Source organism: Salvelinus fontinalis, chromosome 27 (assembly GCF_029448725.1).
Source record: "Salvelinus fontinalis isolate EN_2023a chromosome 27, ASM2944872v1, whole genome shotgun sequence".
Classification (NCBI taxonomy): domain Eukaryota; kingdom Metazoa; phylum Chordata; class Actinopteri; order Salmoniformes; family Salmonidae; genus Salvelinus; species Salvelinus fontinalis.
The window spans coordinates 13505668-13531304 of NC_074691.1; the positions used below are offsets into that span (position 1 = coordinate 13505668).

At 44.7% G+C, this 25637-nt stretch overlaps 2 protein-coding genes across 3 annotated transcripts in view; one reads left to right on the forward strand and one right to left on the reverse strand.

Annotated features, from left to right (window-relative positions):
• Nucleotides 1-9452: 9452 nt before the first annotated feature.
• LOC129825079 (Golgi-associated PDZ and coiled-coil motif-containing protein-like) lies at nt 9453-18821 on the forward strand. 2 transcript variants are annotated; one of them, XM_055884838.1, is made up of 9 exons: nt 9455-10010; nt 12539-12703; nt 13021-13044; nt 13858-14033; nt 14436-14601; nt 14709-14804; nt 14930-15094; nt 15666-15840; nt 16154-18821. In XM_055884838.1, exons 1-9 carry the CDS (start codon nt 9741-9743, stop codon nt 16270-16272), a joined length of 1356 nt encoding a protein of 451 aa, XP_055740813.1. In that variant the 5' UTR covers nt 9455-9740; the 3' UTR covers nt 16273-18821. The 2 variants fall into 2 exon arrangements, with proteins under 2 accessions (XP_055740815.1, XP_055740813.1); XM_055884840.1 differs by lacking the exon at nt 13021-13044 and having other exon boundaries at nt 9453-10010.
• Nucleotides 18822-20046: 1225 nt separating this feature from the next.
• Nucleotides 20047-25637, reverse strand: part of LOC129825078 (discoidin, CUB and LCCL domain-containing protein 1-like) — a 46879-nt gene continuing 41288 nt past the window's right edge. The window contains exon 15 of the mRNA XM_055884837.1: nt 20047-21922. Coding sequence (XP_055740812.1) covers nt 21360-21922 — 563 coding nt within the window. The 3' untranslated portion in view covers nt 20047-21359. The remainder of the gene's footprint in view (nt 21923-25637) is intronic.

Sequence of the window (25637 nt, forward strand, 5' to 3'; positions counted from 1 at the left end):
AATCATTAACATGGTAGATGTAAGAAAATATTTTAAAATAAGTTTCTTTAACTTTTGGGATAACTGGACAAGTAAGGTAAAAGGTAGTCGCTTTTGACCATAGCATGGGTTGGTCACTTCCATAGCAATATATTGAATTATAATCACCAAAAATTCCTTCTTCATTAACTGCCAATTGTATCCACTTATTGCTGCATTTTTTCCCCCAAAAGATTCAAGTCATTAATTTGTAAACTTAGAAAAGAGAGAACAACCTCATAATATAACAAAGTGTTCTTAATAAGTCCTAGTAAAGGAAGTGGAATTGCTTTGCAAACCTTCAAATACTCTCTGAGTAATTTTAACCTGAAATTTACCAATGAACTCATCAAACGGCAAAAACTCCCCAGTGTTGTCTACCAAATCACATACAACCTAAGGCTAATGTGCAGGTCTAGAACCCTAGAAGTGCAAGTCTGTCTGTGTACTCTACTTATACCTATTTACTAATGTATAATGCAGTAGCTATTAATACAGCAGTTCAATGTTTTTTTTTATATAGGCTACACAGCTAAAAGTAACTTCCTTATGTTAGGTTATGTTATTAGAGTAAGAACTCAACGGACACTGTGAAACAAAGTTTTTTCTTCCCAGAGGGTCAATACAGCTGTATTAGACGAAGACATGGTTTCACCCGTGGTAGTATACAGTTGAAGTTGGAAGTTTACATTGGAGTCATTAAAACTCGTTTTTTCAACCACTCCACAATTTTCTTGTTAACAAACTATAGTTTTGGCAAGTCGGTTAGGACATCTACTTTGTGCATGACACTAAGTTGACTCTGCCTTTAAACAGATTGGAAAATTCCAGAAAATGATGTCATGGCTTTAGAGGATTCTGATAGGCTAATTGACATCATTTGAGTCAATTGGAGGTGTACCTGTGGAAAATGTTCAAGGCCTACCTTTAAACTCAATGCCTCTTTGCTTGACATCATGCGAAAATCAAAAGAAATCAGCCAAGACCTCAGAAAAAAATTGTAGACCTCCACAAGTCTGGTTCATCCTTGGGAGCAATTTCCAAATGCCTGAAGGTACCATGTTCATCTGTACAAACAATAGTAAGCAATTATAAACACCATGGGACTACGCAGCCGTCATACCGCTCAGGAAGGAGACGTGTTCTGTCTCCTAGAGATGCGAAAAGTGCAAATCAATCCCAGAACAACAGAAAAGGACCTTATGAAGATGCTGGAGGAAACAGGTTCAAAAGTATCTATATCCACAGTAAAACGAGTCTTATAGCGACATAACCTGAAAGGCCGCCCAGCAAGGAAGAAGCCACTGCTCCAAAACCGCCATAAAAAATCTAGACTACGGTTTGCAACTGCACATGAGGACAAAGATCATACTTTTTGGAGAAATGTCCTCTGGTGTGATGAAACAAAAATAGACCTGTTCGGCCATAATGACCATCACTATGTTTGGAGGAAAAATTAAAAGGGGGAGGCTTGCAAGCCGAAGAACACCATCCCAACTGTGAAGCACGGGGTGGCAGCATCATGTTGTGGGGGTGCTTTGCTACAGGAGGGACTGGTGCACTTCACAAAATAGATGGCATCATGAGGAAGAAACATTATGTGGGTATATTGAAGCAACATCTCAAGACATCAGTCAGGAAGTTAAAACTGGGTCGCAAATGGATCTTCCAAATGGACAATGACCCCAAGCATACTTCCAAAGTTGGCTTAAGGATAACAAAGTCAAGGTATTGGAGTGGCCATCACAAAGCCTGTCACGCCCTGGCCTTAGTATTATTTGTTTTATTTATTATTTTAGTTAGGTCAGGGTGTGACATGGGGTATGTGTGTATTTTGGGGTATTATATGGTAGAGGGGGTGTTTGTTGTAGTTTATGGTTTTGTGTTGAGTGTATGTGTCTAGCTGTGTCTATGTTGGGTGTAGTTCTAGGAAAGTCTATGGTGGCCGGAATGGGTTCTCAATTAGAGACAGCTGATTTCGGTTGTCTCTAATTGGGAGCCATATTTAAGGCTGCCATAGGCTTTAGCTGTTTGTGGGTCATTGTTTGTGTATATGTATAGTTCGACGTAAGTAGTTTGTGTGTGCACTTACGTTTGAAGTTTTCACGATCGTTTGTTGTTTTTCGTTAGTGTTGTAATAGTGTGTCGTGTTCATCTTCGTCGTTGTTATTAAAAAGAAGATGTATTCAAATCATGTTGCGCCTTGGTCCTCTCGTTCATGTCAACACGATCGTGACAGAATGACCCACCAATATCGGATCAAGCAACATGACCAGCGGCAACAGGAGCAGCACAAAGAGGAATGGAAATGGGAGCGTAATCTGGACTACACTACGTGGGAGGAGATCGACCCAGGGCGAGTGCCGGAGCCAGCCTGGGATTCTCTGGCGCAGTGTGAGGAGGGATACCGGCGAATGGAGGCAGCACGACGAAGCGGTAGGAAGCCTGTGAGTCAGCCCAAAATTTTTCCTGGGGGGTGGCTAAGAGGTAGTGGGCCGAGGGCAGGTAGGAGACCTGCGCCCACTTCCCAGGCTAACCGTGGAGAGCGGGAGTACGGGCGGACACCGTGTTACGCAGTAGAGCGCACGGTGTCTCCTGTACGTGTTCATAGCCCAGTGCGGGTTATTCCACCTTCCCGCACTGGTAGGGCTAGATTGGGCATTGAGCCAGGTGCCATGATACCGGCTCAACGCGTCTGGTCTCCAGTGCGTCTCCTCGGGCCGGTATACATGGCACCAGCCTTACGCATGGTGTCCCCGGTTCGCCTACATAGCCCGGTGCGGGTTATTCCACCTTCCCGCACTGGTCGGGCGACGGGGAGCATTCAACCAGGTAAGGTTGGGCAGGCTCGGTGTTCAAGGGAACCAGTACGCCTGCACGGTCCGGTATTTCCGGCGCCACGCACTAAGCCTCTTGTGCGTCTCCAGAGTCCTGTGCATCCTGTTGCTGCTCCCCGCATTAGCCCTGAGATGCGTGTCCCCAGTCCGGTACCACCAGTTCCGGCCCCACGCACTAGGCCTAATGTGCGTCCCCAGGGTCCAGTATGCCCTGTTCCTTCTCCCCGCACTAGCCTGAAAGTGCGTGCCTTTAGCCCGGTGCCTCCAATTCCGGCACCACGCACCAGGCCTACAGTGCGCCTCATCCGGCCAGAGCCATCCGTCTCCCCAGCGCCGTCTGAGCCATCCGTCTCCCCAGCGCCGTCTGAGCCATCCGTCTCCCCAGCGCCGTCTGAGCCATCCGTCTCCCCAGCGCCATCTGAGCCATCCGTCTGCCCAGTGCCGTCTGAGCCATCCGTCTGTCCAGAGCCATTAGAGCCGCCCGTTTGTCCCGAGCCGTCAGAGCCATTAGTCAGTCAGGAGCCGCTAGAGCCATTCGTCAGTCAGGATCTGCCAGAGCCGCCAACCAGACAGGATCTGCCAGAGCCGCCAACCAGACAGGATCTGCCAGAGCCGCCAACCAGACAGGATCTGCCAGAGCTGTCAGCCAGCCATGAGCGTCCAGATCCGTCTGCCAGCCATGAGCGTCCGGATCCGTCAGCTAGCCATGAGCAGCCAGATCTGTCAGCCAGCCATGAGCCGTCCAACCAGGATCCGCCGGAGCCGTCATCCAGCCAGGATCTGCCCATTATCCTGGTGTTGCCCCTTATCCTGGTGCTGCCCCTTATCCTGGTGCTGCCCCTTATCCTGGTGCTGCCCCTTATCCTGGTGCTGCCCCTTATCCCGGTGCTGCCCCTTATCCCGGTGCTGGCCCTTATCCCGGTGCTGCCCCTTATCCCGGTGCTGCCCCTTATGACTATGGTGGGGTGGGGACCACGACCAGTGCCGGAGCCGCCGCCGTGGAAGGAAGCCCACCCAGACCCTCCCCTAGACTATGTGCTGGTGCGTCCGGAGTTCGCACCTTAAGGGGGGGGTTATGTCACGCCCTGGCCTTAGTATTATTTGTTTTATTTATTATTTTAGTTAGGTCAGGGTGTGACATGGGGTATGTGTGTATTTTGGGGTATTATATGGTAGAGGGGGTGTTTGTTGTAGTTTATGGTTTTGTGTTGAGTGTATGTGTCTAGCTGTGTCTATGTTGGGTGTAGTTCTAGGAAAGTCTATGGTGGCCGGAATGGGTTCTCAATTAGAGACAGCTGATTTCGGTTGTCTCTAATTGGGAGCCATATTTAAGGCTGCCATAGGCTTTAGCTGTTTGTGGGTCATTGTTTGTGTATATGTATAGTTCGACGTAAGTAGTTTGTGTGTGCACTTACGTTTGAAGTTTTCACGATCGTTTGTTGTTTTTCGTTAGTGTTGTAATAGTGTGTCGTGTTCATCTTCGTCGTTGTTATTAAAAAGAAGATGTATTCAAATCATGTTGCGCCTTGGTCCTCTCGTTCATGTCAACACGATCGTGACAAAGCCCTGACCTCAATCATACAGAACATTTGTGGGCAAAACTGAAAAAGCGTGTGCGAGCAAGGCCTACAAACCTGACTCAGTTACACCAGCTCTGTCAGGAGGAATGGGCCAAAATTCACCCAACTTATTGTGGGAAGCTTGTGGAAGGTTACCTGAAACGTTTGACCCAAGTTAAACAATTTAAAGGCAATGCTACCAAATACTAATTGAGTGCATGTAAACTTCTGACCCACTGGGAATGTGATGAAATAAATAAAAGCTGAAATAAATCATTCTCTCTACTAATATTGTGACATTTCACATTCTTAAAATAAAGTGGTGATCCTAACTGACCTAAGACAGGGAATTTTTACTAGGATTAAATGTCAGGAAATGTGGAAAAACTGAGTTTAAATGTATTTGGCTAAGGTGTATGTAAACTTCCGACTTCAACTGTACATGTTATATCACCTTAAAAAGGGTTTATTTACAACTTATTGGGTAGAAGATGTTGGAAAAAGTTGTATAGGATAGTCTGACATATAGCCCCTAACTTGAGTACAGTCTTCGCCAATGAGAACCAATGAGAATCAGTCTAGCTTCGTCCTTCTTGACTGGGAAAGGCCTCGTTTCTAGGCCGTAGAAAATCCTCCATCCATCTCATTAGATCAGAACAGGTTGGTTCAACAGTGATTCATATTACTGGTTTGCATCCTAAAAAAAGGGATAGTTGTGTTTTGCTGCATTACACTTACATTATTTGTTTACTTATATGATGTGGATCATTGTCAGGTTATTAGATATTTAAGCTTCTATAACAAAATAACACCATGGTTATAATAACACGTTAAACAGGTAGTTTGTAAATGTGTAGAATGTGTTTGCTTTGGGGCCACATTGGTAAGTTAACTTATGTAAATTAGACAGTCACAGAGGATTTTCTTCTGAATAACTGGTCAGAGCATAGCACTTTCCATTCAGCTTCAGGCAACTTTGATGTAAGGCTTGATCACACCTGTAGTGATCACTTCTATCCGTTACACCCATTGTTGCTTATCCATTGTTCACTAGATATATCAATGGATTTACACCCAACACAATGTTGAAAACCAGAATGCTTCCCACCACTAGAACACAGAACTAGACTTGGGCTGGACGTGATCCCAATGCTGCCACCAATGTAGCAGAAGAAAGTGAATGCTGCAACAGGGACTCTAACCAGGGCTGATACATGGCAAAGTGAACTCTAATGGCCGTTGCCATGAAAACTTAGTAGGCCTCTGGGCAGAGGCAGTAGGCCTAAAATGCTGGCTATGCCTTGTTAGTTGTTACAATAGTCTAAGCATATAACATGATTGACACAACATAATAATCATCATGAAACGGCCTTGGAAGTGCCATACTATAGGTGGAAGCCGACATAATTTATTATTTACATTAGCCTGTACATTAGAAACATCCATGGAGGAACGTTCCCCAATGCAATTGCCAGCCCTATCTCTCTCTCCCCCAGTCCATATTCTACCAGTAAGATGTCCTTCTGAACTCCCTTTCAACCTCACCCAGTAGGCTAATGCAAGTTTGTCCTGACTTATCCTCAGTGGCAGTTCCCCACTATCCACCTACAATGCCTCAACAGGTGTCGTCCCGAAGGCACCTTCGCACAGTCTAAGGACCCTTGATGGTATCCTATCCAGGTGCCGTAGTACTGTTTTGGCTGCCAATCCATATACAAAGCACCCATTATCCAAAGATGACCTGATCAATGCCTGATACATATACAACAGTGTTGGTGTATCCAACCCCCAATCATACCCTGCTACTGCTTTCGTGAGGTTCAGCACCTTCCTACACTTAATTTCAATATACTCAACATGTCCCTTCCATATAAGCCTCTCATTAAACCCCATACCTAAATACTTATACTCAGGCACCATATATTTGCAGCCTAAAATCATTAACCTTCCTCCTCGAATACACCATAAAACAGGACTTGGCCACAGACATGCTAAACCCCCCATGTTAGAGACCAATCTTCCACAACTCTCACAGCTTCTTGCATCTTCCTCATCACACATTTGACATTCCCACCTCTCTTCCATACTCATCGGCATACAAAGCCACGCCTACTCCCTGTTTTTTTTTATTTATTTTTTATTTCACCTTTATTTAACCAGGTAGGCTAGTTGAGAACAAGTTCTCATTTGCAACTGCGACCTGGCCAAGATAAAGCATAGCAGTGTGAACAGACAACAACACAGAGTTACACATGGAGTAAACAATAAACAAGTCAATAACATGGTAGAAAAAAAGAGAATCTATATACAATGTGTGCAAAAGGCATGAGGTAGGCAATAAATCGAGTAATTACAATTTAGCAGATTAACACTGGAGTGATAAATCATCAGATGATCATGTGCAAGAAGAGATACTGGTGTGCAAAAGAGCAGAAAATAAAATAAATAAAAGCAGTATGGGGGGTGAGGTAGGTAAATTGGGTGGGTAGTTTACAGATGGACTATGTACAGCTGCAGCGATCGGTTAGCTGCTCGGATAGCAGATTTTTAAAGTTGTTGAGGGAGATAAAAGTCTCCAACTTCAGAGATTTTTGCAATTCGTTCCAGTCGCAGGCAGCAGAGAACTGGAAGGAAAGGCGTCCAAATGAGGTTTTGGCTTTAGGGATGATCAGTGAGATACACCTGCTGGAGCGCGTGCTACGGGTGGGTGTAGCCATCGTGACCAGTGAACTGAGATAAGGCGGCACTTTACCTAGCATAGCCTTGTAGATGACCTGGAGCCAGTGGGTCTGACGACGAACATGTAGCGAGGGCCAGCCGACTAGGGCATACAGGTCGCAGTGGTGGGTCGTATAAGGTGCTTTAGTAACAAAACGGATGGCACTGTGATAAACTGCATCCAGTTTGCTGAGTAGAGTATTGGAAGCTATTTTGTAGATGACATCGCCGAAGTCGAGGATCGGTAGGATAGTCAGTTTTACTAGGGTAAGTTTGGCGGCGTGAGTGAAGGAGGCTTTGTTGCGGAATAGAAAGCCGACTCTAGATTTGATTTTGGATTGGAGATGTTTGATATGAGTCTGGAAGGAGAGTTTGCAGTCTAGCCAGACACCTAGGTACTTATAGATGTCCACATATTCTAGGTCGGAACCGTCCAGGGTGGTGATGCTAGTCGGGCGTGCGGGTGCAGGCAGCGAACGGTTGAAAAGCATGCATTTGGTTTTACTAGCGTTTAAGAGCAGTTGGAGGCCACGGAAGGAGTGTTGTATGGCATTGAAGCTCGTTTGGAGGTTAGATAGCACAGTGTCCAAGGAAGGGCCGGAAGTATACAGAATGGTGTCGTCTGCATAGAGGTGGATCAGCCTCCTGAAAGATGCAATTTGCAGAGAAATCACTGCCATTTCCTGGTTGCCAAAATTCAAATAGTTAGCCTAATTTCAGTTTGTGACAAAAAAAGCTGTCAATGTAAAGAATCGTTTTACCATCTAAACCACTGTGAAATATATTTTCCATAACCAAAAATATTGTATTTTCAGCTGTTTGAAGCTGGTGTATAAAAGTGAAGGTAAAAGATGCAAAAATTTAAATTACAAACAGGCAGCATAGAAATAGTGCACATGGAACAGATCTACCGCATTTTAGACTTGCTTTCTATGAGAATGACAGATCTATAACTCACATTTCTATGTGAATTTGGACAGATTGCAGCTTTAAATATGTCATCTATCATCAGGGTTAACAACACCGGACTAACTACACTTTGCTGAGAAGAAACATTGCCCACTTAAAACCACACTGACAATTCTGACCCCACCTTCACCCGTATGACTCGATCGAACTTGATCAACAACCCTTCCCTCCACATGGTATTGAAAGCTTTCTCAATGTCAAAATACACAACACTCATCACCTCTTTTATTGTCAGGGCCTTGGCTATGTCTGTGCTAACTGTCATCAGGGCATCCATGGCAGACCTCCCTCTCCTGAACCAACTCTGTGCTACGCTCATCAAACCCTTAACTTCCAAGAGATACAGTACATCATCCTACTCACTATCATCTTTTCTGTCAAGTCACACATGTTGGATGTCTGCGCGATAGGCTTATAACTGCACGCCCTAGCGGCATCTTTACCTGGTTTTACAAACGGCAACACCACAGCACGTTTCCACCCAGCAGGTACCACCCCAGTCCTCCACACCATATTAAACAACCCTAACACAGCTTCCAACACACTGTCCGGCGCGTGCTTAAATATCACATAACACACCCTCGAGGAGCAGTCCGCCTGCAGCCCTCCAACACCCTTGACATCTCAAACACCCTTGTCATCTCAAACACCCTTGTCATCTCAAACATGCCCTTACGAAAAAGGATTGCAGTCAGAGTGCAGTATAGCTGCAAATACTGCATCCAAAATACTTTTATGCAGTAATTCTGCAGTGTAACTGCAATAAGAGTGCCGTTCACTGCAGTTATTCTGCAATTACTGCGTCCAAAATACCACAGTCAACTGTAGTTACTGCACTTTCAAAGCTGTAATATTTTTTGTAAGGGTAGAGAACTCATCCATAGCTTCTCCTGACTCCCCTTTTCTCTTTAAGACATCTCCATGCTCCTTTAACTTTCCAATACGTCACTTCGTACTCTCATAACACAGGTGCTCACATCTATGAACCGCTGCGTTTGTCTTTTCTTTACTTGATACAGCTGTGACGTTTTCTTCTACCAACACTGGAATTCCAACTCTGCTTTTACTCAGCTTCGCCTCTTCGCAGTAAACTGTCCCAAAGCTCAACAGAGATCGACTATCTCTGCTATCGATATATTTTTCTCTGCTGTGTGGCAGACTGTTGTAGTCGATTAATAGCTTTAAAATGTGGCGGATAAATAAAGATGTCCCACTCAGGCCATTTACAATTGAAAAGAATTGTCACAGTTCCGGTCTGCTTAAGGGGTGTTTCTCCCATAGGCACCAATGCATTAGCAGCTGGGTCTGGTCCGCTTAGTTCATTGATTTGTATATGAACCAGAAAAAAGGAGCGAGTGAAATGTCTCGCTTCCTGTTTCATCTCTGATAACTATGATCCATATCCGATTTCGGATTTCCTGATATGATTAGGGGTTGGGAAAGAACGAAGTTCATTCAATTTAGCTAGTCTTTTCTGAAACGTAACTGTTTCGTATGATTTGGGCATTTAGAGTACGGTGTAACTCAAGTATTACGATTCAGTAAACGTACAAAGGCAAAGCGCTGTTTTTATTTGTGAAAAGAAGCGGCTAGGTTAGCCAGCTAGATTTAGCTAAAGCCTTTAGCCTGCACTGTTGAAATGTCTGCCTCGGTCGGTGTCTCTCCGTCAGCCCAGGGCACTGCCCTGGTCAGTCCAGGCACGGGGATGTCCATGTTTCGGTGGCTTGAGGTTCTTGAGAAGGAGTTTGACAAGGCGTTTGTTGACGTCGATTTACTACTGGGAGAAATCGATCCAGATCAAGCTGACATCACCTACGAGGGTCGTCAAAAGATGACAAGTCTCAGCTCCTGTTTTGCTCAGCTGTGCCACAAAGCCCAGACGATTTTTCAACTTAATCACAAAGTCGAGGTGAGCACAAGCTTTTCTTATATCAATGTTAAAAAGTATGTGTATGATCATCTGGTATGTAAGGGTATGCTGGTTATGTATTAATTATTAAATAGCTGTCAGAATGTCACTTTCCATGACAGTGCGTCTCTGCCCATCCAGCTGACTGTCAATTGAAATAGCTAATTGACATAGCTAATCAGGCATCACACACACACGATTTGAGTGCCCCTCCACGTTGCCAAATCTATTGATGAGAGAAACAAAATGAAGGATCATCCTAACCCTTACTCCACATATGACCTCACCATGCTCACATTAATGAATGTTTGATCAGGAGTGTAGTTGACTCTGTCAACAAGACTTTCCCAGCAATTTCTGACTACCATAGAGCTCTTATTACTGCTTGTAAATCAATACTGAAGATATTGGAAGAACGTCCACATTTACTTTTCGTCAGCCAACAAGATGAGTAGGCATAATGGACAGCAAAAGCACTAGCCTATGTCAATCTACTATCCTCCAGAGTACAAAAGTCGACCTATTCTGTGCGAGAAATAAATATTTGTTTACTACATTCTTTTGGTTACTACATGATTCCATCTGTTATTTTATAGTTTTGATGTCTTCACTATTATTCTACAATGTAGAAAATAATAAAGAAAAACCCTGGAATGAGTAGGTGTGTCCAACCGTTTGACTGGTACTGTATGTGTGACATTTGTTTTGATTTAGAATGGACCATTATCATGCACTTGTATCGAAACAGGGGCATCGGGAAAAAATTGATGTCATCTATGCACTTAAATAGCGAATGGAGGACACTTTTCCCCGTGGTTTATTTTCATGCCAGGCAGGTAGGCTATACTCCTGTTGTAAATATAAGCAAAGTGCTTAATATTAGGGAAGTTGAGAAATAAATATAGTAGGCCTAGCCTATAGAAAGCTGGTGCGATTCTCCTCTTTTTAGTAGAGGCCATCACTCTGTTTTCTCACGCAATTGCATAGCCTATTGAAATGTTGCGCAGCATGAGCTCATGGGTTTTCATGAATTTTTTGATTAAATTTCCAAATAAATTTGCATTGTCGTCAGTGATTAGAGGGACAATAGAGTGCTGAGTACCAGGCAGTTAGCAAGTTTGGTAGGCTACTAATGACCAGCAGCATCAGAGCTTGGAGAAGCCTAATCACCGTGACTATACGGTCACGTGGAATTTGACTGCCGTCATGACTCGTGACTCGTGACCGATGCGGCGGTAATACGGTCACCGCAACAGCCCTATATAGGCCTGCCCTACTAGACTGTTATTGATTACCGAACATCAAAAAGTGATTGCTCAGCTATTAAGACTTCATCAGCCTCGTCTCCGGACTGTTACTCAGGCATAGTTTATCAGGAAGAGGTCAGCCGGACGCCTGTCTTTTCCTTCCTTCATGCTTAGAGAGCACATTGTTTAGGAGCAAGGATATAGAGACTCCAACCACGAGACACACATTCCACACTTGCCCAACACTCTGTGTCACATCAGGAAGTCCTGCCCCTTTTTGACGTGTGTGTGTGTGCATTTGTCTGCTTGCATGCGTGTGTATGTCCGTGTCTGTATGTGTCTTTGTATTTTGTCGGTTGGTTTGGCGTGCGATGCCAGCAGCTGCACTGTGTAGGCTAATGTTTCTCCTGATGTAGCATACAGCCACCTGTGTGTCCAGACATGTGGGCTGCCTCAGTCTGAATAGAGGCCAAAGTGGTCAGCAAACAGACACACACACTCCTAATGTCCTGAATTATTGAAACTTTTTCCCCCTACTACCCTACATTTGAGGAGTAAATACAGGCTAAACTGTCTTAAATGGTGGGTTGTACTATAGAATATTCTCGGCCTGTTTGATTTAGACTGGGTCTCTATCATAATGAAGGCCTGCCTGATTACTGCAATGATAGATGAGTCTCTGTCTGAGGATGATGATTGATAAATCATTTAGGAGACAGGTAGTTTAGTACTCAGATTCGTATGATATAATCACACTCCTCTTTCATCATCATAGGTGGAGTGAATCCTAACCTTATTCAAAGCATACTGTGGATCAATTCATTCCTTCAGCTGTGACATGCAAGTGGCCCTAGTTCAATGGCATAAATAAATAGATGAATTGTTCTCTGCACTCAACTCTGCTTCCCATGTTGCCAAGCTGAATAAGATCCAGAGACGAGCACAAATTATATTTTTTTCCCCAGGGTTTTGTTGTGTACAATAGACAACCTTCAGCGCAAGCTCTGTAGGCCAATTCATTTTGGCACAATTCATTCAGGCTTGAATAACAAGGAGCCTGCTTTCTAAGAAAAATAGTATTGAAAAATCTGATAGAGAACAGAGTGGAAATGTAAAACGGGAAAAATGGAATTTGATCGGTGCTGGGATAATGATTTGGGCCTGGTACACTTGACTTGACTAAACATACATGATGATGAGGGTTCCTAAGAATCTAGGAAGTCTGAAGAAGCGTACAATTATGTAACTCTGTCTGTCTGACTCTCTCCCTCTCTCCTCCAGGCTCAGCTGGTTGGCCTGCGATCGGAGCTGACTGACGTGCAGGCAGAGAAGGTGGTGGTGGAGAGGGAGGTCCACGACCAGCTCCTCCAGCTCCATGCCATGCAGCTGCAGCTCCACGCCAAGGCTGGACAGACCGTGGACTCGGACTCCATCAAAGACAGGATGGTAGGGCACCGACCACACACCCTCACACCCACACTACTCTCGCTCTAGTTTCTACTTCGTGATTCCTACTGTGGTTTCAAGGTTTCTTATGTCGCAGTTCCGTCCGAGAATAAAACTACCTGTATGCGTCTTGGACATTCTTTGGAAGAAATACAAATACCTTTTTTTACCTTTGTTGATGCGTTACTGTACCTGAATCTGGTATACCTGCTAAGGTTCCAATGGGCCTGTAAAGTGGTAAATGGTCACATTCTTCCCCACTGCTTGGCTGTGATTTTTCTAACCTCTTACCCCTTCTCTGTTCTTCTCACCTTAAGCCTGTTCCCTCAGTGGAGGAGATGGTAAGTGTGTGCATGTCCTCTGTGTGTCTGGGTTTTTGGTTGGGGATAGGTGTGTGTCTGTGTCTGTACTCATCCCACCCTCAAGGTCTGTCTTTTCCTGCTCTTGCTAACAACAGTTCATCAACAAGTCCAACAGGCTGTCTATGGGGCTCATGCTAGCAATGACTGACAGTGACAACAGATCTGGAATTATTGTAGCTTTGTTGCATTGTCTGTTATTGCCTATTCATGTATGTCCGTGTTGCCCCATTTGATTGGAATGTGCATGTTTTGATACTTGGAACGTGTTTTGTTTCAATAGTCAAAAAAGCACAAAGGGAAGTCAATGATTTCCAGGATGTGTGTGTGTGTGAGTAACCCAGTTTGCGTGTTGTTCATTCTTAATCAGCAGAAGTGTCAATGCTTTGAACTTATGACAGCCAAACCCACAGTCACCTATCTTGTTTGTGTGTATGTTGTCAAGTAGATATTTCATTTCTGCTTCACCGATACTGTGTACTGTATCCATGTTTGTCTGTGACATGGTCTTTGTGGCTGCAGCCCAGCCTGTGAGGATGCAGCAGTGGACTGCTCTTTTCCTGCTCCCTGCCGTGCGGGCCGGCTGCAGTGCCTGTCAACTGCGCTTCCTCTAATGTTGATCAGAGGAGACTGCTCCAACCTCCAGTCATGGCCCATTCTCTCTGACTCCTCAGTGGAGCAGGGATGGGTCTCTGTACAGCAAAGTGCCAAAGCTGATAGGAGTAAAGCACTTGCACTCTATCTTTCTCTGTAGAGTTTAACTCAACCATTTCTCTTTGTGTGTGTGTGTGACAGGAGAGGGAGCTGCAGGCCAACAAGAAGGAGAAGGTGAAGGAAGTGAAGTTGGAGGCAGAGGTCAAGCTGCATAAGAAGGAGAATGAGGCCCTCCGCAGGCACATCGCCGTACTGCAGGCTGAGGTCTACGGGGCCAGACTGGCAGCCAAGTACCTGGACAAAGAGCTGGCTGGAAGGTAACCCTAACTCCAGCTCCAACCCTAACTCCAGCTCCAACCCTAACTCCAGCTCCAACCCTAACTCCAGCTCCAACCCTAACTCCAGCTCCAACCCTAACTCCAGCTCCAACCCTAACTCCAGCTCCAACCCTAACTCCAGCTCCAACCCTAACTCCAGCTCCAACCCTAACTCCAGCTCCAACCCTAACTCCAGCTCCAACCCTAACTCCAGCTCCAACCCTAACTCCAGCTCCAACCCTAACTCCAGCTCCAACCCTAACTCCAGCTCCAACTCTAATCTTGACATAACGCAAATAGGATCTTCCCCTCCAAATTCCCAGATTTGAAATAGGGAGGGACTACCTGAAACCAATAATGCTGGCATTGGTAACTGGTTGTCTTTGGGTCCATTGTCTCCAGAGTTCAGCAGATCCAGTTACTGGGTCGGGACATGAAGGGGCCCGCTCATGACAAACTATGGAACCAGCTGGAGGCTGAGATCCACCTCCACCGCCACAAGACAGTCATCCGAGCCTGCAGGGGGCGCAACGATCCCAAGAAACCCCTACCGTCTCCAGTAGGGCATGTGAGTGGACATCAGAGCCATCGCTAGGGGATTGATCTTAATTGTAGTTAAGGTATTTTTACTGTTTGCTTTTCACTATTTATTTGCCTGTTCGATCTCTCCCTCAGGAAACCGATGTACTGAAGAAGACCCAAGGAGTTGGTCCTATTCGTAAAGTAGTGCTGGCCAAAGAAGATCACGAGGGACTTGGAATTTCAATCACGGTAACCTCCACCAATTTAGCCCAAACAAGAAAGTGTTAAATGCTATGTCTTAACCCGTAGTGTGTTGCTCATCTGTCATGGTCCATACCTTAATATGTGTGTGTGTCTTATTTCCGGATGGACAGGGTGGTAAGGAACACGGGGTGCCCATCCTGATCTCGGAGATCCATCCTACCCAGCCTGCGGAGCGCTGTGGGGGGCTCCATGTGGGCGATGCCATCCTGGCGGTCAACAGCATCAACCTGAGGGACGCCAAACACAAGGAAGCCGTCACCATCCTCTCACAACAGGTCAGACTCGGCTCCTGGGAGAGAGAAGGGCTGAGTGCTCGCATCTTGAATTCAGGCAAACGTAGCCTGCTGGTCCAGATATGTTTGCTTTGTTATGTTTGTTGTCATGCTATACATGTATGACATAATGACTGCATTGAAGCATTGGTACATGTACACCAAGGGACCAGGCTAAGTAAAACCATTGTAAAAAGCTAAGACATTCCTTTTGGGATTTCAAAATCCTTTATTGAGTTGGTGACACCTTTTTGTGTGAGTCTGTGTGACCATTTAGTGGTTAGCCTGGGGGTTAAGCTTTTACTGAGAGTCAGTCATCTCTCCTCTCTCTAAAACAGCAGTGGTGACCTCAGTCAGCCTACAACCGGAGGTTCATGAAGGTTCATGCTGGGGTTAGTCAATTTAGCCTGCGGGACTGCTGCTGTGCATTGGTGGGGAAAACAGTTAATCATGCCTCAGCAAACCAACAAATGAACTAAGTAAGCTCTTGTTAAGTTTTGTCTCACTCTCTGTGGTGTGTGTGTGTGTGTGTGTGTGTGTGTGTGTGTGTGTGTGTGTGTGTGTGTGTCTCCAGAGGGGAGAGATAGAGTTTGAGGTTGTGTACGTAGCCCCGGAGGTGGACTCTGACGATGAGAACGTGGAGTATGAGGATGACGGCGGCCATCGCTACCGGCTCTACCTAGATGAGCTGGAGGAGGGGTCAGCCGCCAGCAGGAACAACGGCACGGCAGACGCCGCATCGCTACAAGGTAAGTTATGTCTGCTGTACCTCATTATTCATAGAAAACAAACACATTGTTTTCATAGTAGTATGGCTTCATTTTAGTGTACGTGCATTTTAAAGTGTTGTCTTCACATTTCGCTTGCTTTATACAAATGGGAGTCTTTGTGTTAATGTGAAAATGGACTTTAAAAAGTGCCAAAATGCCATATGAGCATATGTGAATGAACTGAAAATGTAGCGTTTCATCCACCTGAAATGCCCACAGAATGTGACGGTAGATGCTCCAGTAAAGAGAGAGTGTATTCATGTCCGTCTCTCTCTCTCTCTCTGTGCTGCAGCTCTGGAGAAGATGTCAGTGAGTGACAGCCCGGAGAACGGAGACACCGGGATCTCCAGTGAGACACCATCGGAGGAGACCCTGTCTAAGGCTGCTGAGTCCGGAGAGAGCTCGTCATAGAGGGAGGGAGGGAGGGATGGGGGGGGAGCTGAAAGACTGAAGTGCATGTGTGTTTGTGTACTATACTGTATGAGATTTGAGAGACTGGACTGCACCAGACTCCCCCGGAGGATATATGTGGGGATAGAGTTGACTCATCATTAAGTTGTTATGGAAACGCACTCGGAGCTCTGTTGAATTCACGTCACTATCTTCGTGCAGTGGTGAGGAGCCAATGAGATGAGACCCGATATTGAGGAGAGGATGTGGGTCTAGTTTGGAGAAGATAGTAGAATCGATGGATGGTATATCCCTCAACTGAGTGGTATATTTCTCTGTTTGTGTATAGTTACTGATCCTTTTTGCCCCCACACTGACTACACTACCTTACTGGGACTGCCGTGCTGGATACTATTTTACAAGGCAGAGAAAGATCTTCTCCCTTCATAAATGTTGGCTTTTATTTTTATCTTCCACATGTAGCTACTGTAGATGAGGGTTTTTCTCTCAACTTGAATGTTCATCTTCTACCACTGATTATGATATCGATGTTGAATCCCACGTCAAACCTGCACCGCTCTAAGATCCACCTACCAGTAGGCCTAGTCCTTTGTTCAGAATATGAGAGAGCTACATTCACCTACTTTATGTCAAAACAGAATGTACAGGGAAAGAATTCTAACTATATCAACTTTGAGGGTGTTCCATCTGTGTTTGATTAATGGTATCACAGAATGTCACCATAGTTCAGTGTTTAAACGCTGGATACATCTGTTTTTTAGTCCTCTGAGGACTCATTACACAATGTTTTTCTTTAATGACCCAGTGCACCAGTTAAAAAATCTCAATATAAAATCAATTCTGAGTAGCAATTAGGTACCTTACTGTGATTTATTGTCAATTAAAATGGTTAAATAGAAGCAAATTGCTCCTTAGCAAGAGCAGTTTCTCAAGCAAGATTTTTGCTAGAACTGTCTGAGTGGTTTGAGTGAGGGGAAAACTAGCTGTTATTGGCAGAGACGTTTGGAACTCTCTCTTATTGGTCTATTAACAAATTTACCACCTGGTGATGTCACCAGGCAGGCAAAAACTCCATCACACCAAAACTGCCTGAAATGTCAGGTGATCTTTTCAAACCGGTCTTATACTAAAAGGGCATTATCATAGTTAATGGTGTTTAACTGACTAGTGTTTGCAAAGTTGGGCTATATCTTCAACATTACACCGACAATGATATGATTAGTGTGTGTATAAAGCACTGCAAATTGAGTCGCCTGTAAGAGGAAGTGAGCGGTCAGGGGGACAACTCAAAAGGACAGAATAGGGAGACACTGGATTGGAGGGCCAAATCTTGTCTTTTCAGTTATTGTCACGTTGACAGAAATTAAAGTGCAATGTCTTTATTTTTCCCCTCTTAAACTCAACTAGGATTTCTCCTTTGTTCTAGTCCCTTTTAACAAAGTACATATCTTGCCTTTTGTATGCATCTCCCAAAAGTCCATCGCTGGTTGGTTTTCCCACCCTTCTCTACTGCTGGTGTGCTGTGGTCTTGTGGTATCAGTGGCAGTCAAGCTGTGTCTCAGACTCGTTCGGACCCAGAGATGACTGACAACAGTGTGTCTGCTGCTCCGTGTTCTGATATCTTTTTCAAATGTATTTATTTCACCTTTTATTTAACCAGGTAGGCCAGTTGAGAACAAGTTCTCATTTACAACTGCGACCGTGCCAAGATAAAGCAAAGCCCTGTGACAAAAACAACAGTTACGCATAAACAAATGTACAGTCAATAACACAATAGAAAACAAATCTATGTACAGTCTGTCATAGGTTGGTAACCTTATCTGAGTGATGGGGGTTTGTTTTCCATCTTTATTCAATTCATTTTACACAACCAAAAGGTTTCTGTATATTTATATTCTGTATATGCAAAGGTTAATAGCAATAGAATGTTTTTATGCACGATCCATTTATTCAAATTCACAACCTATCATCTTAGACTATAGAAATAAATCTGTATATGCTATATTAATGTATTAGCTATTTTAAAATAAGAAATCGGTGCATTTCTGTAAATAATATTGGAATTTAGCTACTGTAGTAGCATCTCTACTTAATACAAATGTACCCCCATGGAGTGATTGTGGGGGGGGGGGGGGGGGGTCATGACAATCTGCAGCCTTGTGTACTAATGTTGATTTCATTCATGGCCATTTCTTATCAGTGAGGCTAAACTGCAGGTCCGGTTTTGGATGTAAATTGCGCTTTGATCTAACGCAAATGAAGGATGTGTCCAAGCCATGGACAGTTCCCTGCTTAACGTTAGTGAAATGACAGAGCGGCACTTGAGACCGAGGCGTCATCCCAACACTGGCGCTGCATGTCATGCCATGAAGAATGTTCATCTGTCCGCTTGTTGCCAGTGATTTCGCCTGAAGGAACAAAGGCTCCCTTTTTGTACACAGTTTTTTACCCGACCTTGTTTTCTTAATGTTATTTTATTTTAAAAGGGGTCTCTGAAATATCTGTACGTAATGTATAACAACGTTAAATAAACAAATGTATTTGCCCAATGTGGTCTGTGGATAGCCCGCCCAGCCGTCAGGGCTCAGATCTCTTGAAGGATTCAATCTTCACTAGGTTGAAATGTGAAGATCCAAATGTTTGAATGAGGAACAGAATGATAAAGTGGAAGTAATTTTTTCTGATCTGTTTATTATTGTTACTATAATATTGCTTTTGTTCAGTGAACCACAATGGACACCAGGGGGCGATGTAAACTGTAGAACCAGTCGGTACAGTGAGTTTATCCATACATGAAAATGGCAACATTCATGGGAATTATTCAGTGATTATTCAGTGGTAATTATGGCAACATTCAGTGGCAACATTCATGGCAATTATTCAGTAACAAGCATAGTAAAAATGTTGCTAATTAAAAGTTGATTACAACTGCTGATCTTAGTTATGGTATAAAAAAAAGATTTGCCAAATACTTTTAAATAAGGTTTAATAACTTTTAAGCCGTTTCGATGGGAGGCACAGTACAAAACAGATGGGCCTTCAATCAATTGTATACTCCTCACATTCTTTCATCTCAAAACCCATTGGGTCAGAGGGGAGGGACATCAGGCTTTCTCATCGAATTGGTTTTGAGGACTTGAGTAGTATGCAATTGAGAAAAGGCCATAATCTTCAAGCTCATATGAACAAAGTCAGCAGTCTGCAAGAAGAGACATGACTGGAATTTGAGGGGATAAGGTGAGTAGCTAGGAGCAGTGTGTTCACAGAGAGCTACTCTGAGTCTGAGCTTTCATGTAGCTTTGGGTTGGAGGCTGGAGGTGTAAACAGTGTTCCACACCCCTGTGTGAACGACCAAGCCGAGGCCACTGGCAGACACACACACACACTCTGATCACAGCCACAAAACAGGCTCTACTCAAGCCTAGTCTATCTCCATCAGACCATCACCCTACCCCCCGCTTCTGAAGAGACCAGTGACGTGTTATCAGGGTCCTCAGAGAGGCCGTCATACCACCCAGCTCTCTCCCCTCGGTTGGGCCCATAGCTGGGAGGACTGGGCAGCAGCAGTGTCGCTGATCATCAGCTGCTTCCCCACGACTGACACCAAACTGCCACATTCCTTCACAGACAGACACAGGCCGAGTGGAGGTGGGGGATCCTGTAACTTCCTGCTTCTTTGGGCGCTGGGACTGGAATGCCGGGCATCCTAGGGCCGAGGCTACGGCTGCTGAGAAACACATTTTCACATAGTAAAGAGACCTTGACATGAAGAAGTCAACTGCTGGTGTTTTTATTCAGGGCTCAGTTTACAGCCAACATGCAGTAGACACACAGAACGCTTTGAAAGAGAGTGACATCACAGAGAGAGTCTGTAGAGAATAACCTCTCGCAGTACATGTACATACAACCCAGCTGAAAAGATTTCCCCAAAAGATTTCACAGAAATGAAAGAGTTCTTAGCTCAATCCTAAGTTCTGTCTTCAGTACACAGCAGCAACACCACACTCACAGGTGCTTTAAATACAGTCGACAGCATTTTTCCATTTCTTTTTTCTTTCCTCTTGGCAATATACATTTTCAAACTATGCACTTGTATGTACACACCTATACACAATCGACTAGACTGTAGTATCGGTACCATTCAACATGGCTTTGTATTCAAGATCAATTTAAATGGAACTGGCCTGTATAGTAGTTCTTCACCTTGTCCAGTTAAACAGAGCATCTAGAAACACAGCTTTGTGATGTGTTGTAGTCCAGTTTACTCTCCTAAATCCCCAGCTGGACGTTTCTCAATACGCCAGACTAACTGTAAACACTCTGTCGTTGCCTTTTCATTGGCTCTCTGATCACACTGACCAGACCTGCCTCCAGACTGATACAGAGCAGCAATGCAGCCGTCGGCTTCAGAGCCCCCTGCAACATGGTGACAAAGCCCCCATTGTGGGGGACCCCATGCGGTGACACTAGTCCTTTCAGTCACTTCATTCACAGTGTGTACTTACAATTATTTGTTAAGAGCACTAACTGACTTTGTAAAACATCCTATAGTAGGACCCGCTGGGGACAAATCTACCACTAACTGGGGTGCTGCTTCATTTAATAAAGCACTCTGCTTCCTCTATGCTTCCCTGCTGAAAGCAGCTTAACCTCAGACCGAGAGATTCTGAAAGCTTTATCATGACCTCAAAATATACTGTACAGTTAAGGAACGAAGTCACATTATTTCTTAATGTATGTTACAGTCACAAGCATCAGTCACAGTTGAGAATGAGGAGAGGTATTTTCCCATTTTTCAGGACATTTCCTGTCTCCATCACCATTTGCTTTTTAATAAATCACCCCACCCCTTAAAAAAATAGGACAGTTAAAGTAACCATCTGTATTTTCTTATTCACAAAATGTCTGTCAGCACAGCCTCCGATACAAACAAACACAAACACTGTCGTCTCCCACATTCCCGAAAGTCAGTTGAGAAATAATTTACCGGTTGTGTTTGCTACAGTAAGCTCAATCTAAAACGGCCGTGAACTGATCAAAATCACAGTTTGACAGTTTAGTCCTGTAGTCCCAGACATGTTTCATCTTCAGGTTCCTCCAGAACTGCCCTCAGGGTCTGGTCTATGGTCCGGCCTGTGGCCCTTGGTGGGGGCCACCCTCACACAGTCCCTGGGGGTGGAGTAGGTTTCCAGCACGGCCGGCTTGGCCTGGGGCCTCTGGTAGTCTGAGAGGCCACTGCTCTGGCACACAGGCTTGTTCACCTTGGGGCTGTCGTAGACCCCCTCAGAGTTACTGTGTCCCCGGTCTATTTTGAGCTGGGGCATCTGGTAGCCACCGGAGGAGCCCACCCCTGCCTTCCTGTCCAGGGTTTTAAAGGATGGGGTCTTGCTGAGGACCACACCTGGGACGCTGTAACTAGCCGGGTCGGGCAGGAACCCGTCCTTGTGGAAGGTGTGATGCTCAATGATGGGCGTGGCGTACTCTGGCTCCTGGTTGGTGAGAGGCAGGGCATACTGGTTGGCTGTGTGCAGGTAGTCGTAGTGGGTGGAGGGGTTGCTAGGATCCTCCTTGGTCTCCATGTCCATAGGCCGGAACGTAGAGCCCTTCCTGGCCACTGTGCCAACCCCAATCATCAGAGGCTGCTGGTACTCTGGAGGACAAGGACACAGGCCACTTAAGAACAGAACTGAATACTACCAACTTTATTACCAGTGCCCCGGTGATCAAACGTGACAATCTGTTTTGGAATGAGCATATTAAAACACCAACTTAAAATTGTTTTCACTCAGTTATAATGAATTACATCACTCTGTTATAGATCAAAAGGACACCACTTTTTCAACACGAACATTATCTCTTTGATTTCTCTACATATACAGGTAGCAGGTTTACAGTGTACAGGGAGCATGTGATCTATCTAAATATAGAATATTCAACCCTGGCAGAGTATGTGAATCATCAATAATTGGTGCCCTGAAGGGAAGCTGTGGATTATTAACAGTAGCAGTAGACCATTACTCATCTGGCTGCCTCTCAGCCTGTCAGGAACTATTCAGCAGACTACTAGAGGACTTTCCAAAGTCAAGGATTACACTGGCTAGCCTCCTACTGGCTCCAGCTATAATGATCAAACCTCTCCAGCTTACCCAGAATTACATGTAATTACTAATAAGAGCCAGAGAAGAGAGGATCGTCAACTGGCTTTTCAGGCCATTGTGTGATGTCTTCTTACTTTGTATGGTCGGTTCACACACTGAGCCAGGAGCTTACAATGAGTTCTAGATTACCTTGGCCATGGAGTGAGCAGAGAACTGTAAAGCAGATAATTGTGTGCGCAAGAAGGGTCACAGTTACTGTGAATGGGGTTGTCTGTAAAGAGTGGAGAGCTTGACTTTCAGAGTTTACCACCACACACTGCCTGGGTGATGGAGTAATTATGGATCAATACAAGTAACCCAGCCTCTCGTGAAGGAAGATGGAAGTTCAATAGCAGGTGGTGGTGCCTAGGGCTGTTACGGTGACTGTATTACCACCACACCGGCAGTCACAAATCATGAAGGGAGTCAAATTCCATGGGATCATTTAGTCACGGTGATTGGGCTTCTTCAAGCTCTGATACTGCTGATGGTCATTAGTAGCCTTCCAAACTTGCTAACTGGTACTCAGCACTCTATTGTCCCTCTAATCTCTCTGACATCAATGCAAATGTAATCGAAAATCTAAATCAAACACTTCATGAGAGCCCATGAGTTCATGTTGTAAACCATTTCTATAGACTATGCAATTGGGTGAGAAAAGTGATGGCCTCTACTGAGTGATGGCCTCTACTAAAAAGAGGAGAATCTCATCAGCTTTCTATAGGCTTTTCCTAATATTAAGTAGGGCTGGGCGATATGACGATGTATATTGTGTGACGATAAAAAAACTTTTATCGTTTCATATTATGCTCTCATTTATTTCATTGTGTCGCAAATCACTCTATACAGCAATATTTTTATTCAATTGGACGACGCACGTGCCGTGTGAAAGAAAATTGCAACACAAACAAACATGGAGGAGAGTGAACGTGACATAGAACACAGAGACACGGAGCTCGTACCTAAAAGAGGGGCTACTTCGGTCGCATGGATGTGGTTTGGGTATGAAAAGTCTGACACTGACCAGAAAACAGTCCTCTGCAAAATATGCCACAGGCTGGTCCCCGACAACAGGCTCAAACACCACTAACCTCTTTTACCACCTATGCAAGAATCATGTGAAACATTACGGAGAGAGTCTACGGATGAGACCCAAAAGTACAGTCGAGGGCTCAAAAACAAACCCCCAACTCAGACGTTGCAAGAGGCTTTGGCAAGCGGGAAACCATATGGCAAAGAATCACAAAGATGGAAGGAGATAACAGCTGCCGTTACAACTTACATCTGCAAAGACATGGCCCCAATTTACACGGTCGAGAAACGGAGGTTTCGTGAGTTGGTGATTTGTGACATGTATTAATAACAAAAATAACATGCAAAGCGGGCAGGCCCCCCAAAATAAATAAATTATATATATATATTTTAGGCCTATATTTTCTTTGCAACTATAGTTGAAGTGTTTTCTATTTACCTTTTTATACATTAGTATTTTATATTTTGTTACATGCTTAATAGAAAATTTGCACAAAAGTTCTAAATAAGAGGAGAAATAACCTTTTATTTGTTGAGTAAAATTCAAAATGTAATAAGAAATAGGCCTTTACATGTGGTCATTTTATATAAACTATTTATTCATTGAATTGACAGAAAACGTGCAATATCGTGATATGTATCTTTATCGGGATATGAAATGACCTAAACTCAGCAAAAAAAGAAACGTCCATTTTTCAAAACCCTGTCTTTCAAAGATAATTTGTTAAAATCCGAATAACTTCACAGATCTTCATTGTAAAGGGTTTAAACACCGTTTCCCATGCTTGTTCAATGAACCATAAACAATTAACGAACATGCACCTGTGGAACGGTAGTTAAGACACTAACAGCTTACAGACGGTAGGCAATTAAGATCACAAAAGAGGCCTTTCTACGGACTCTGAAAAACACCAAAAGAAAGATGCCCAGGAACCCTGCTCATCTGCGTGAACGTGCCTTAGGCATGCTGCAGGGAGGCATGAGGACTGAAGATGTGGCCAGGGCAATAAATTGCAATGACCGTACTGTGAGACGCCTAAGACAGCGCTACAGGTAGACAGGACGGACAGCTGATCGTCCTCGCAGTGGCAGACCACGTGTAATAACACCTGCACAGGATCGGTACATCCGAACATCACACCTGCGGAACAAGTACAGGATGGCAACAACAACTGCCTGAGTTACACCAGGAATGCACAATCCCTGCATCAGTGCTCAGACTGTCCGCAATAGGCTGGGCTTGTAAAAGAGGTTAGTGGTGCCTGTTGTAAGGCAGGTCCTCACTAGACATCACCGGCAACAACGTTGCCTATGGGCACAAACCCACCAACGCTGGACCAGACAGGACTGGCAAGAAATGCTCTTCACTGACGATTCACGGTTTTGTCTCACCAGGGGTGATGGTCAGATTTGCGTTTGGGAAGGGATGAGCGTTACACCGAGGCATGTATTCTGGAGAGGGATCGATTTGGAGGTGGAGGGTCCGTCCGTCATTGTCTGGGGCGGTATGTCACAGCATCATCGGACTGAGCTTGTTTTCATTGCAGGCAATCTCAACGCTGTGCATTACAGGGAAGACATCCTCCTCCCTCATGTGGTACCATTCCTGCAAGCTCATCTTGACATGACCCTCCAGCATGACAATGCCACCAGCCATACTGCTCATTCTGTGCGTGATTTTCTGCAAGACAGGAATGTCAGTGTTCTTCCATGGCCAACGAAGAGCCCGGATCTCCATCCCATTGAGCACGTCTGGGACCTGTTGGATCAGAGGGTGAGAGCTAGGGCCATTCCCTCCAGAAATGTCTGGGAACTTGCAGGTGCCTTGGTGGAAGAGTGGGGTAACATCCCACAGCAAGAACTGGCAAATCTGGTGCAGTCCATGAGGAGGAGATGCTCTGCAGTACTTAATGCACCTGGTGGCCACACCAGATACTGACTGTTACTTTTGATTTTGACCCCCCCTTTGTTCAGGGACACATTATTCTATTTATGTTAGTCATATGTCTGTGGAACTTGTTCAGTTTATGTCTCAGTTGTTGAATCTTGTTATGTTCATACAAATATTTACACATGTTAAGTTTGCTGAAAATAAACGCAGTTGACAGTGAGAGGACATTTCTTTTTTGCTGAGTTTGTCGGGATATGAGATTTTGGCCGGTTTTCGAGACAGGTGCATGATAAATGGTTCATTCT

Coding starts and splice junctions, on each gene's coding strand:
- LOC129825079 (XM_055884838.1), top strand. CDS start 9,741: ATGTCTGCCTCGGTCGGTGTCTCTCCGTCAGCCCAGGGCACTGCCCTG. Junction 10,011..12,538: donor AACTTAATCACAAAGTCGAG/GTGAGCACAAGC, acceptor TCTCTCCTCCAG/GCTCAGCTGGTTGGCCTGCG. Junction 14,034..14,435: donor GACAAAGAGCTGGCTGGAAG/GTAACCCTAACT, acceptor CATTGTCTCCAG/AGTTCAGCAGATCCAGTTAC.